The sequence below is a fragment of the Pomacea canaliculata genome, linkage group LG13 (assembly GCF_003073045.1).
Source record: "Pomacea canaliculata isolate SZHN2017 linkage group LG13, ASM307304v1, whole genome shotgun sequence".
Lineage (NCBI taxonomy): Eukaryota > Metazoa > Mollusca > Gastropoda > Architaenioglossa > Ampullariidae > Pomacea > Pomacea canaliculata.
In genome coordinates this window covers 1067240-1080989 of record NC_037602.1, presented here as the reverse complement: position 1 = coordinate 1080989, position 13750 = coordinate 1067240, and the positions used below count along the sequence as shown (strand labels likewise).

Genomic DNA, 13750 nt, shown 5'->3' with positions numbered 1-13750 from the left:
ATATACTGTCGCATAGCTGTATATATTTTATACACACGATTTTTCTATTTGCCTTTAATTTCTATACATCTTATATTACTTTTCTTGTATGGATGCAAGAAGTTGAGTTAATGGTGTTGTGAAGCCGAATAAAACATTATAGTGCGCGAACGAGTCCGTTTCAGTTCTATTGTCTTTATTATGCCACAGTCACTGCTATTGTGTGGAAGGAAGGAATATTACATGTGATCCATATTCACCTAGATTATTATGTTCATTTGTCACCGAAAATCGTTCTTTACGGATAGATTGGCATTGTCTGTTGTCTTGTCAAATGACTGCTAAATGTTTTGACTGCATGTGTCAGTTAACATGATTGACACATGTGTCATCATCATCATCATCATCATCATCATCATCATCATTATTAGGATTTATATAGCGTTTTCCCAAAGATTTGCTCAGAGCGCTTTACATAAATCATGCATAGACTAAGTCATTAACAATCAGGCATCCACATTTTATAGCAGACTTCTCTCACTTGTACAACGCACACTCACTCATACGCAACACACATGACAGACACACGTTATGCCACGCTAAGGATCAGGACATAGTCACAGTGAAGTCGTCATTCTAAACCAATGTGTCTTAAGTTTGGACTTGAAGGTATTCAGAGACTCAGAGTGACGAAGACTGGCGGATAATCTGTTCTATAAATTATGTTGCTGTTTGTGTAACTAATGTAAATTTTTAAAGATTTGTCGCTTGTGTAGCTCCTGCCACAGCACTCGACACACCATCCGAGAGAAGATGAATATGTCGTTGTACTTGTTTACTTTTTACTTTTCTTCCTCTTTTTTCAACTTCTCCTCCGTATTATTATTGTTGTTATTATTACTATTTCAATCCTTTTTCGTGATTATAAAAAGTAAACACAAAAATAGATTGTTTTCAAGAATACTGGTGACTTAAAAACCCTAGCCTTTTTTATTGCACAGCATATTCGAAACTGTGTCCCTGAACTTTGACCCCATTTTCAAATAAACAAAGAATGTGAAAGAAGAACTTATCATCCAGAAGCAGTTCACAATGCCCCAAGATGCATCGATAAGGTTGTAGTAGCGGCCTGTGTAGCTGAAGTCTGACACCACCAGTGTGGTCACCTGCAGGATAACGTTAGGTGTGATGCACACGATGAACAAGACAGACGTGGCCATTAGCATCCGGGTCACACCCACTTCCTTGTGGGACATCTTGAGGCCACCTTGACCCTCAGGGGATGTCGTCGTCACTGTCGTCGCCTTGGAGACCGATGAGTGACGCCAGGCGAGAGCTGCTCGAAGCTTAATGGAGGTGATGACTGTAGCGACGATGATGACGACCAGAAAGATCCCCGGTAGCGCAGTAGCGTATACAAAAATGTCAAAGGCGTCAACAATAGCTTTGTTCTTCAGGTAAAATCTGAACATATGTGACAAGATATAATTAAAAGCTCTTTCCTATCATTCAATCATGATTATATTTAAGAAATATCTATGCAAAAAGACTGTTCACCTTTAAGGGACAGCAAGCAGTTACAAAGTGTACAGTCTATCACGCAAGGTACCCACCAGCTCCCATGCTTTTTTTGTCCGTACTCTAGTGTCCCAGAGTAATATAAAAATCGCCACCTTTTTTGACACATGGCACTGTCAGTCTGATCCCTCGTCTGTGTTATGTGTTGATGTGTCGTACAAAGTTGTTATCCCTGCTGCTGCATGTGTCATACGTTGTACCCTATAATTTTATTTCCTTTTTAGCCCAACATCCTGTGCATGTGTCCATGCCTGTTCATTCCCACTTCTGTGTTCTGTTATCTCCCATGTCTCATTTTACATTTTTTTTCTTTTTATACTTACATCGTTACATATACGATATCCTCCGTGATGTTAGTCAGAGGATCAACTCTACACACACTGATATGTTTGGGAGCCACGATAGCGCACATGCCTCCAATTAACAGGGTACTACCCACGACAATGATGGCGGCCATGGTGGACGTCTTGAGCAGCCTCTTGGCGTGGAAGGGACTGACGACACAGAAACACCGCTCACTGGCGATCACAGCCGACAGGAAGTGCGAGGCCCACACAGAACCTGTTAGGCCTTTTAAAGGGAAACAAAATAAGAGGATTTACTGCAAACTTCCTTTGTAGATATCATACAGAGTAGCAGCAGTAGCCCTGTTTGTTTTTTAATTCAAAATAATATTTAATATTAAAAATAGAAAATTTAAAAAGTTTTCAAGCTGACCTTGGTTTGATATAGTCAGAGATGTGCACTGGTGTGTCTTAGCAAGAGGTAAAAGGAAACTACAGTGAAGAAAAACAATCATCAAGGTTCAAAACACAGTACTAAAGATCACAAAATATATACCGAAAAAGTACATTCTTGTTGTACTCAATGAGTACCACGCAAACGCCGGTCCAGACGCCTACAAGCAATGGAAAGTAACGGTGGGTAAATTTGGCCTCGGAGAAACTAACTAGAGGGGTATCACACCTCTAGGGTTTGCGCAAAAGTCAGCAGCTGACCTTAGCCAACACCTTACATCTCCACAAGAAATTAACGACGGCCACATGGCACTTACAAGATGGATTGGTCCATAACCAAATCGATTATATCCTGCTGCCGAGATGTTTCAAATCAAGCATTAACAAGACCAAGACGAGGACGTACCCAGGCGCTAACATAGACAGTGACTATGGCCTTGTCCCCACGAACTTAAAGCTGAAACTAAACATGAAAGCGATGCGAGTGTCAAGATTTAAGATTCAAAACTTAAACATCACCCGAACTCGCTTCGATTTGAAGAACCCTGAAGGGAGGAAAGTCTTCAGGCATTGACAAAGTTGCAGCTGAACTTCTTAAGCACGGTAGGGAAAAAAACCTACAAAATCCATTATTGTTCTGTGCCAAAGAGTCTGGAAACGCAAAAATAATAACCCAAACTTACGAACAGTGCCAGTACCACAGAATCATAAGGCTTATCAGCCACCCAAGCAAGGTCAAGCTGAAGTTCATAGAGAACCACATCCACGCTACCTCAGGAACTAGCAGAAAAACAGGCTGGCTTCAGACCACGATGAAGCCCATTTGAACAGATCTACAACTGTCAAATCCTTAAAGAGAAGCATTTTCAGCATCGGCTGTACTTTTATTGACAACTTCATCCACTTCAAAAAGTCATTCAACAAAGTCTGTTACGAGGGGATGTGTCATGTGATGTGAAAATTCAACATCGAAGAAGGCCTCGTTCACTTAACTGAAGCGCGTAGGAAGGTCTCCTAGTCCAAGGGCGGTAGCTACACCTGATAAGTCGATGTACACAAGTGTGACAATGTATGTTGGCTATAACAGAAAATTGCAGCACTGCAGCATTTATAGGTACAGATAGTGCAGCAGGTACTCAGACACTCTTTAGATGAGCCAGATTGTTGTATTTGTATAGACAGGAAATTGCGGAATATTGTAAGGTCAATACAACACTGAAGTAGGAAGATGCTCAGCTTTTGTGGGGCGAACTCCATACTGACAGTAAACGAGGTTCACATTCTTGTCTCCTCGTCATCGCTTTTGAGGGTGCGGGCCCCCCTACCCTTACAAAGCCCGCCTAACAATAATATTAAGCCATAAACGATCAAAAAATAGAGACAAGACATTCATAACAAAGCGCGATATCAAATGACAAAAAAGAAAGATAGCGTACTAATGTACAAGATTTTGAGCGTTTATGCAGTATTGTCTATTCTATTCATCTGTCTCTTAACATAGAACGAAGGAGAACGCTTAAAACAAAAGCTGTAAATAACTTACAACCAGCGTACGGCTTGATCACCCACGATGGTCCTATTACCTCCCGGTACAAAAGTTCACAGTACACAGCACAAATGGCGAGCACGACGACAAGATCGACGATGGCCAAGGCGAAGAGACAGAGGTTGATTCTCTCCCTTAGGCCCTGCCTGTAGAAGACCGCGGCGCTGACGGATGTTGCCAGGGATACCGAGGATGGGGAGCAGCATAAGTGCCCCGCAGGAAACCATGGTAATCCAATAATGTTCCTGAAAAATCAAGCGTTTCAGGGGAGGTTACCTGTAGGTAGTAAGGGAGACTACATTGTTTTTACATACTTAGGTACGCGATGATGAGGATGATGAGGATTATTATTATTACTATTATTATTACATGACCACGGTGTTAGAGAGACCACCATTAATAAAACTTTTTGCTAAAATTGAGGAATAAAAAAATAAGTTTGTAGGACAGTTGGAAATCTTAATTCAGATCCTCTGCTACCGTAAAGAATTCCCCGAGCTAGAAGCAAAAGAAAACTCCACGGTCTAGACTGTTGCTGATGTTTGTAAGAGGGGCTAGCCTAAACACGCTAACACCTCACACAGAGTTGGATGTGGAGTGACTAGTGTGAAATCACTGGATTGCTTGAAGGTGTCATGTCTACGTTAAACATAAGTTTTCTGCATTGTCTACCTATCCTTTCTCGAATCCACTACAGAGTGTGTGTGCCGTGTTCTCATTTCTTTGCAGGCTTCTCACTTGACTATTTCTCTCGTCCCAGCCAGACAATCTTTGTCTCACGACCGTATGCTCACTGTCCCTGTCACCCAAGGAACCACTTTAGTTATTGTGATACAAAACAGTGGAACGATCTTCCACTCCATATTTGCCATCTACTTACCATCGAATCCTCTAAACTTGAATCGAAACATTTCTTCTTACACTAATCAACATACCAATAGTTGTCAATATTTGTGATTCTAATCAAATGGCTAGTCCGCTTGCTCGTCTTCCTGTGCAGTTATGACACTCTCCATCCTTACCTCGTTTGTAGGTGTTGTTGTCCTGACTGGTGGATGCATGTACATCAGTGTGCTGTACCACCAGCTGTTCTCACCTGTTTGTAGGTGTTGTTGTCCTGACTGGTGGATGTATGTACATCAGTGTGCTGTACCACCAGCTGTTCTCACCTGTTTGTAGGTGTTGTTGTCCTGACTGGTGGATGTATGTACATCAGTGTGCTGTACCACCAGCTGTTCTCACCTGTTTGTAAGTGTTGTTGTCCTGACTGGTGGATGCATGTACATCAGTGTGGTGTACCACCAGACACGGGCCGCTGTACTGCTGCGTCATGTCCCACACGTTCTGCTCGGACGTGGTGAAGACCGGGACTTGTGTCCACGTGGTCATGACGACCACATGGGTTTGAATGATCCCAGTGTTCTCCCTTCTTCAAAACTGAAAACTTTACAAATTTATAGAATTTGCAGGGATTTCTCCTTAAGCACTACTTCACTAGGAGCGCCTGTCGTGTTCGTTGTGTTTATTTACGGTAATTGATTAAAGCGCACCTATTGAGTGGACAATTACACTGCAAATGTCAAATCAATTCTTATTTCTTTGGGAATTATTACAATGTGCATTTTCGTATCGCAGTCTCTGCCCTCTGTATGTAAACCGCGGGGGAAAAAATTGCAGTAAGATGGGTGGAGTGGAGAGAATGCAAGCATGGGTTAAATTGTAGGCTACGGAATTTTAGAAAACAAAATGTGAAAACACACACACACACAAATACGTGAGCACACACACAACAATACATGCACACACACACACACACTAAAACAAATTATACGCAGGTCAATGTTTCATCATCAAATATCGTAAATAGAGAAATAATGATTATTTAAAAATTAAAACTAAAAGCATTTTCCTCGTGAACATAGCTCTTAATATATATAAAGCTTTTACTGATTCCAACAAACCTTTAAAAACGTGAGAAATTTAATTAGATATTTCCATCAGGGTTCTTGTTTTCTTTGTTCAGTATTTTGTATTTAAATGCCTAATCTGACAGATTTTTAAAAATAATTTTTGCACAAGAAATAAGACTTGAGTGTAATGACTATGTAATTTCAGGCGTCCCTTAAAATGCGTTTATAGTAAATCTTTGACACATCCTTACTGCCTACGCCTAACGCTGTAGAGAAGACAATTTCAGTTAAGAAGATTGTCTGTAAGGACACAAATATTTAATCTCACCGCTTTTTATCTGTAATCTTTACAATGTTTGGAAGATTGTCTTTTGCAAATTTCCTTAATCTATGTGCCAAGACATTTTATAGTGATGCATTTTCTTTTCGACGGTCCATCAATTAACACATATGGCGATGGAACGATAATTATGATTATCGAAAACATTACTAAATATTTGTCCGTGACGATTTTCGTCCCAACATATACTAACCATATTTCTAAACTTAGAACCCATCTTGTAATAGACAGCGAAATTCAAAGATGAGTTGAGTGCCCACAGGAGGAAGACAAACCGCCATAGTGAGGATATTAGCGTTGGAGAAAGTAAGTAAGACTCGAAACCTGGCGCAACGATTCTGCCAAACTGAACGACGAGGTTTGCTGTCATGCACACGGTGAACCATACAGACGTTGCTATCAGCATCAAGGTCACGCTCACGTCCTTCCTGTCTGCCTCTGGTCGTGTCGTTGTCATTTCTGCTTCTGATGTTATTTTGAAAATAACGGTTAGACGCCAGGCTCGAGCAGCGCGCAGTTTGATGGCGGTAATGTATGTCGTGATGCCAATGACGACGAGAAAGAATCCCTGCAGCGCAGTGGAATAGACGAAAATATCTATGACGTCAAGTATTCTTTTGTTCTCCTGATAATACCTGTTTGATCACATAAGATGCATTAGTTCTTGTTAAGTTTTTTTATACAGATTATAATTTCCCAAAACAAAAAGTAGCATTTTATTCAGATTTTGTCAACTTTATGACTTTAAAATTCTATAACATCCTACAAGTAAAGGCAGATCGCACTCTGTGCGCAGACCAATAATGATAAATGAAAGATAAACACCTCAGTGCACAGTGAGGTACGTAGAGACACACTGAACAACATAAAGATGAGGTACAAGAGTAGAAGGTAAAGCAATGAATGAAGGTATGAAGGGATTTAGATGCTATAAACAGTGTAAGCTGGAGTCTTTACATGATGGTTAACATGACAGACAGTATTGCCAGGGAGTTAAGAATAGTAATTCAAGGATAGTACTTTGTGAACAGATATGTTTTCAGAGAGCGTGTGAACGTAGCCTTGTAGTCCGAGTGGCGAATGTGATGAGGAAGAGAGTTCCACTGCTTAGAAGCACAGAGGGAGGGCGTTCGTTGTCCAGAATGAGCGGGTCTGATGAGGAGCCAAGGTTTGGGGCAGGAGTGTGGACAGACAAGATTTCAGTAAAGTAGTGGGAGAAGGAGCCTTCGAAGAATCCATAGCACAGAGTTGACAGCTTGTAGTTTATTAACTTGTAGCCAATGAAGAGAGTGAAGAAGTGGTGGGACATGTTCACAAAACGTGACGAGCATCTGAGCTCTAGACTTTCTGAAGCTTTTCAGTGATGCACTGTGGACAGCCAGCAAGAGGAGAATTGCAGTAGTCGAGTTTAGACAAAACAAATGAGCAGAAAAGAATTTTGGTGGTCCAGATGGACAGAGTATGGCGAATGGAGCTGATTTACACAAAGAACTAAAAGTATATCTTATTGCCTACTTCCAAAAGTGGAGTTTTTTGTCATTTAATGTCTACGTTGCTCCTTTTTAGTCAATCTGTTTATTGCATACTACCTCTCTAAATATCTTTATATTTGCCTCTGCAGGAGAACAGGAAGAGTTACTTCGCATGTACTGGACAAACATCGAACCACGTGTCTAAAGGAACACGTTCATTGACAGTTAATCTGTAATGACATGGTCATGGAGGAAAAAAATAATTTGGAGTTAGTGAAATTCCCAATATTCTCCGCCCCTTTTTTCCCTTTTTGCTTTTATTATTTCCACCCAAATACAGCCATCCCTTCAACTACATTTCCCTTTAATTGCTCTTCCCTTTACGTTTACTTACTTTGTGACATATATAGCTCTTTCTACGACGTTTGTACTCGGATTAAATATACAGACACTGTTAAACTTTGGGCACACAACAGTGTTCATGCCTCCAGTCAACAGCACGCAGCAGACGACGATGATGGCGGCCATGGTGGACGTCTTGAGCAGCCTCTTGGCGTGGAAGGGACTGACGACACAGAAACACCGCTCACTGGCGATCACCGCCGACAGGAACTGAGAGGCCCACACAAAACCTCTTAGGCCTTTTGAAAACAAACAACAGAAAGTTCTTTATTGTTCAAAATCTTTTATAGAGGAGTAGGAGCAGTATTATTTTTTTAATGAAAATATTAAAATATAATATGTCTATTTAATATCAAATAAATAAGTCAACAAAGTTTTGATATAATCAAGAGATGTGAACTGGTGCGACTTCGCATGCTTACAGCGTGATAGCTGGAAACAGCCATAAAGATTTCATCTATAGGTTTTTCATTAGGTCTTAAAGTGACGATATGACAGACAGATGAAACTAGTCAAGAACATTTTACAGTATAAGACAAAAAGTAGTAGTCAAAACTGTTCCACTAAGATAAAAACAGTAGTGAAGAATACTATCTTGAGTGAAATTAAACAATATATTAAAAGAACTTTAAAAACATAACCAATCCAGACCAAAATAGTACAGAATAAGAGGCATACACTTGGTTTATTCTCAAAAGTACAATTTTCGTATCGACACTATCGCTCGTGATCTCTAAAAAATAGTTACAAATCTCAAAGAAATGCATGCTTCAAAAATCACTCACAGTATGCAAAGGGAGACACGACCCAGACGAATCCGAAGGTTTGTGAACACAGCTCTTCCGCGGTGGACATTAACAGTGATATCAGAACGATGAGATTGACGATGGCCAGGGCAAAAAGACAGAGGTTGATCCTCTCTCCCAGGCCCTGTCTGTAGAAGACCGCGGCATTTAAAACGTTGCCAGGGATACCGAGGACACTGACTACAGAAATCAGCGCCAAATCAGCAATGACTATCGTCAAGTACGTGGCCTGCAAAGTAAAGAAGTCAAAGGATAAATCAGATGAAGTTAAATACATTTTGTTCTTTGATAATACTTTCTTCATCTTGTTCCTTCTTAGTCTTTTATGCTTATCAACCTTCTATAAACTAGCTACAAATGTTCACAACTCTGTTACTTTTCTTAATCTGCTCTTTATCCGCCTTTGAGTTTTTTGTGGACACAGGGGTTCGCACTGATCTTGGTAAAGTGTCTCCTGAGACATGATTTTCGTGGTTTCGTTTGGGAAGAGTGTTGTTTTCGTAATTCAGATAACATGTTTTATTACCTGCTCCCTCTCGTAAACGGTCTCGATAGGAAACATCTTGTCGTCCAGTCTGAGACACGAGCCATTGTACTCCTGCTGCAACGAGCTGTGTGAGGAATTGTCAACTATCGCTTGGACAGACGTCATTGTAGTGACAGAACGGTCAACCAATTTGTATCAAAGATAAAAGCAGAAATATTTACAGGTATCAGTGAGTGTTTACACATACACTTACAGCGCAAGATTGGCTTCAATTGCTCACTCGTATACGTCCGGGAACCTCGAAGAAAATGTCTATTTTTCCAAGTAGATCCACCGTAAGGAATCAATAAAATAATTTTTATCAGTCGTCTTTAAAGTTTGGAGCCATCCTCTTTCATTCTCGTTACGTAATACACATATGACTTATTAATAATAATATTGTAGAGCTCATGACTAAAATACGTTTCTATCAACGTCTGAAATCCTCCTAAGGCCGCAAGGAATAATAAAGAAACTGTATGTGCGCGTGTTTATTTGTTTGCTTGTTTGCTTGTTTGTTGTTTGTTGTTTTGTTTGTTTGTTTGTTTGTTTGTTTGTTTGTTTGTTTGTTTGTTTTTGTATGGATGAGAGAGGAAACTAGTTTACTGAACAGACAAGAGACCGTAAATAATTTCATAGTCTTGAAAGGGTTCAGTAAATGATCTTGTCAAACAGCAAGCATCCCAGTCTAATGAAGGACGAGTATAGGTGGACTGCTGTCTGCCGAGACCAAAGCTTAGCCTCTTACCAAGTTCTCCACTGTTAGTCTCAGAGATCCTAAACAATGAATGTGACTAAACTGGAAGCTTTGTACACACCAGCCTCGTTCTAGTAGTTAAGCTGAAACCTGGCTAAACCGGAAGTTGTATATATACCAGCCTCGTTTTAGTAGTTAACATGAAAGCAGTCCAGTAATACAAGTTCGTGGTCTGACGGTTGAGTCGAGTTTAAGTTGATACACCGAGATCGTTACTGAACTGGTGTTGTCTTGTATTCTCGCTGCGTACTGAAGTCCTTGGAGTGCACTGTGATCACTGAACTGCTTTCGGTCGTCTCACCAACGTTTCTGTATCGGCACGGAGGTTCTTTCCTTTTACTTTTGTAGCTTTATCAGGGTCTCAGTCACCACGTTTGACATTCCACTAACATCTGACATGTTACATGTCATTCCTAGACTTTCAGAAAGATCTTACTTCGTGTATTAAACATGTGACTAGTTCTGGACCGTGGATGAAGTGTGCAAGACAGCCGGTTGTATCCGAGTGCCCTCTGCCCTGGCGACATGCTTAAATCGATGCAGCCGGTTGGTTGATTGAGTCTGATTACGATCTTCAGTGTCTGACCACCAACCTATATCTTTTGCCCTCAAACCCTTCTGACATCTGATAGTTTCCTTATCATTGGCTGGTACCAAAAGCACCCAGACACACTATTATTCAAACACATATATATTATACTTGAATGCGTGTGAAGTCTGTAAAGAGTAGGTTGTTCAGTCGGACGGTACTTGTTTGTTCAGACGTTAATATTTCTTGCGCGTGTTTAAAAGCAAAAACAAACTATGTTCTTTCAAATCTTTTCTTGTTTGGCTTGCAATGCTCAGTCCTACATAAATGTGCGTCAAATATGACATAATTGCTCAAGTTTACATTAAAGGAGTCAATCCATAGTCATTCATCATATTTCCTCTAGACAAAAGATCTTTGTACACAATGCCGCCTTCAGCATATATGTAATCTGGACAAATAGTGAAATGTTTCTGAACCGAAAGATTCGACATATTATGGTAAACATTCCCGCCAAAAAAATACTTTTTTGCACACTTTGAAGTGGAAATTTGTCCAAATGTCAGCTTTTGTCGTCCCTTAACTCTCCTTTTCTTTTTCTCTCTTGTTCTATATCTGTGTTCAGTACATAAATATATCTTAGTTCCCTTCTCCTGAGTTTTCCGCAGTTTTCTAAAATAAAGAAACTAATAGTCGCTGAAAATTTTGTGTTGAACAGAAAACGTTGCTAATATTTTTTAGCTTTTATCAGCAGTTCTCAACCTTTTACTTGTGACACCCCCCTGACGAACAAAGGTAAGTCCGCGCGCCCCCCTTAGCCAGCGATGTAAGCTAATTTCACTAATACCGGTATAAGAAACTTAAAAAATGACAGCCTTCGCGCCCCCCTTGTAAGCACATCGCGCCCCCACCCAGGGGGGCGTGCCCCACCGTTTGAGAACCACGGGCTAATATAATCTGGATCGACTTGTGACAGTACTTAAATGGTAAAAAGTTTATGTTATAGCTAGTGGTCTCTTTAACAAACTACGTCTTGTCCATCCTGTGCGCCTATAACAAAAAGGAGAAAATCAGATTTTTTATTTTTATTTTTTTGGATGAAGCTGATCACCGGCGACAGTTCCAATAGACGCTCACAACAACAGAAACGGAGAGGTAAAAGCGTTATCTGTTATCGTTATTACGCTTTGAATGATAACCATCTTCCAGTTCATATCAGTATATTAGCGATATTAGTTTCGTGGTGATGTACTATGTGGCTCTGGCAAGGAGCTGGCAAGAATTATCAATGTAATAATAATCTATATTTTTAAAAAAAATAGGAAATATTACAGATTGCGAATAATAAATATAGTATAGCGCATAAGACGGAGCACGTAAGACTTGGCACAAAAAAAATATACAAAATAGTACAACCAAAATCGGTGAGTGCAAAAAAATACAATTACTTACACAGGAATGTGAACGTACTCAGGTTATGTGTGTTAACCCACTACCACTGACAATACCACCACCACTAACACTACCACTAACACTACCACCAATTCTAACTACAACACTAAGGTTACATTCTGAATGCTAATCATATACATAAATAATATGAGCAGTAAAAACTGTGCAACAAATGAACACAGTGAAAGCTATACATGTTATATTTCAGAAATCCTCTAAAGGGTACTGCTCTATAATAAAGAGAAAAATAATAAAGAGACTGTATGTATATTTCACTCGGACTGAAACTTGTGGCCTAAACTCCAGATGTACCTTCAACTAATGCGTTGTAAAGGTCCGTTTGAAAGACTGTATAATTATCTACTGGCGAAGTCTCCCGAAAAACGGAGCTCGAGAAAGCGAATGCTCATAGGTAAACATTCATTCACCCTGAATCGTCCTGATTCTGGACATGGAAAGGAGGTTAGTATGTGTAGAAATACGAATATGTCTGCCCTTCATTGAGTTAAATGTCATTAAGTAAGGAAAGCCTATAAAGAACCTAAAGAAGTGTGTATCAAGTTTCTACTCTATGCGAGACCTACAGATCGAGAGTGGGACAGAGAATGAAAGAAGTAATGAAAATGACAACGAATGGTGGAAGGATAATATTTTACTGTATCCGGTTTAAATAATGATTTACACATATTGTGAATATATTATAACTTAAGTAGGAACGGTTTAACGCGTCTGTTTTGTCTCCAGAAGGCACAATTGTGCAGATTCACTAAGCCGCATTACACAGAAATCGGCGATACCAAAAAAAAAAAGCAACTCTAATAAGGAATTTATTCTTTACCTCCCTTATAAATATTTATATATATATATAATTTATAAATATTTATAAATAAAGTCGTATCTTATCTTGCCTGAAAGTTGTGTCTATAGTGCAACATTCAGTATACATGTATATGTATGCTAGACGCACCAGTGAACAGTCAACTCTCTTACCGATTCACAGATTTCTCCACACATTAAATCGCAAAAATAAAACGCAGGAGTAGAATAAAATAAATAACGAATATTTTTACGAATGTTACCTTGGCTAGGCAATGAATTACTGTTTAATCGCTGACTTCTGAGCTTCCCTATAGACACACGTCTGCTTTCTTCGGTTGTCGTGTCAGCCTGTCGTCTGCGCTTTTTTTTTATTTCGCTAGAGTGAGCTCCCCTCGATCAATGTTTATTTTTACTTCCACGTATTTCACCTTAACGCCACACACTCACATACGTACACAAACTGCCTTCCTGACAATGAGGATGATGATGATGGCCTTTGTCGAATCTGAGTTGTGTTTTTTGACGATTGCTCTTTCAAACCCCAAAGTTTTAGAGAAAACCATTCGCCACTTAGTTATCTATCAGCTTAGCTATACCTTTAGTTGACTCGAGTTTTCCTTGTTCGTACATTTTCTGGCTGCATATGTGTTGAATGGATATTTAGACAAAGCTGTGAAAAGTCGACAAATGTACAAACACTGCAGCCCTTGATGCAAACCGAAACAAAGTCGCCATCCCAGTTTGACATTTACAGCCAAGCAAACGACAAGTCACAGTTACACAGAAAGCTAATCATAAGAGTTCGTCAAACTTTATTTTTACACTATACTTCAAGGTCTTTACACAGATAGTTCAAGCATCAGCTAAACTGTTTTTCTTTATACCTATAATCTTTTG

At 39.8% G+C, this 13750-nt stretch overlaps 2 protein-coding genes across 3 annotated transcripts; both read right to left on the bottom strand.

The window, feature by feature from the left end:
* Positions 1-927: 927 nt before the first annotated feature.
* LOC112554686 lies at positions 928-6175 on the bottom strand. 2 transcript variants are annotated; one of them, XM_025222630.1, is made up of 4 exons: positions 5083-6175; positions 3838-4085; positions 1881-2127; positions 928-1443 (listed from the first exon to the last, which is right to left on the bottom strand). In XM_025222630.1, the coding sequence occupies exons 1-4, from the start codon at positions 5124-5126 to the stop codon at positions 960-962; spliced, it is 1023 nt and encodes a 340-aa protein (XP_025078415.1). In that variant the 5' UTR covers positions 5127-6175; the 3' UTR covers positions 928-959. The 2 variants fall into 2 exon arrangements, with proteins under 2 accessions (XP_025078415.1, XP_025078416.1); XM_025222631.1 differs by lacking the exon at positions 5083-6175 and adding an exon at positions 4937-4989.
* Positions 5265-12059, bottom strand: LOC112554685 (probable G-protein coupled receptor frpr-1). The gene is made up of 5 exons (XM_025222629.1): positions 9297-12059; positions 8750-8999; positions 7957-8203; positions 6079-6725; positions 5265-5284 (listed from the first exon to the last, which is right to left on the bottom strand). Exons 1-4 carry the CDS (start codon positions 9420-9422, stop codon positions 6188-6190), a joined length of 1161 nt encoding a protein of 386 aa, XP_025078414.1. The 5' UTR covers positions 9423-12059; the 3' UTR covers positions 5265-5284; positions 6079-6187.
* Between the last annotated feature and the right edge of the window lie 1691 nt (positions 12060-13750).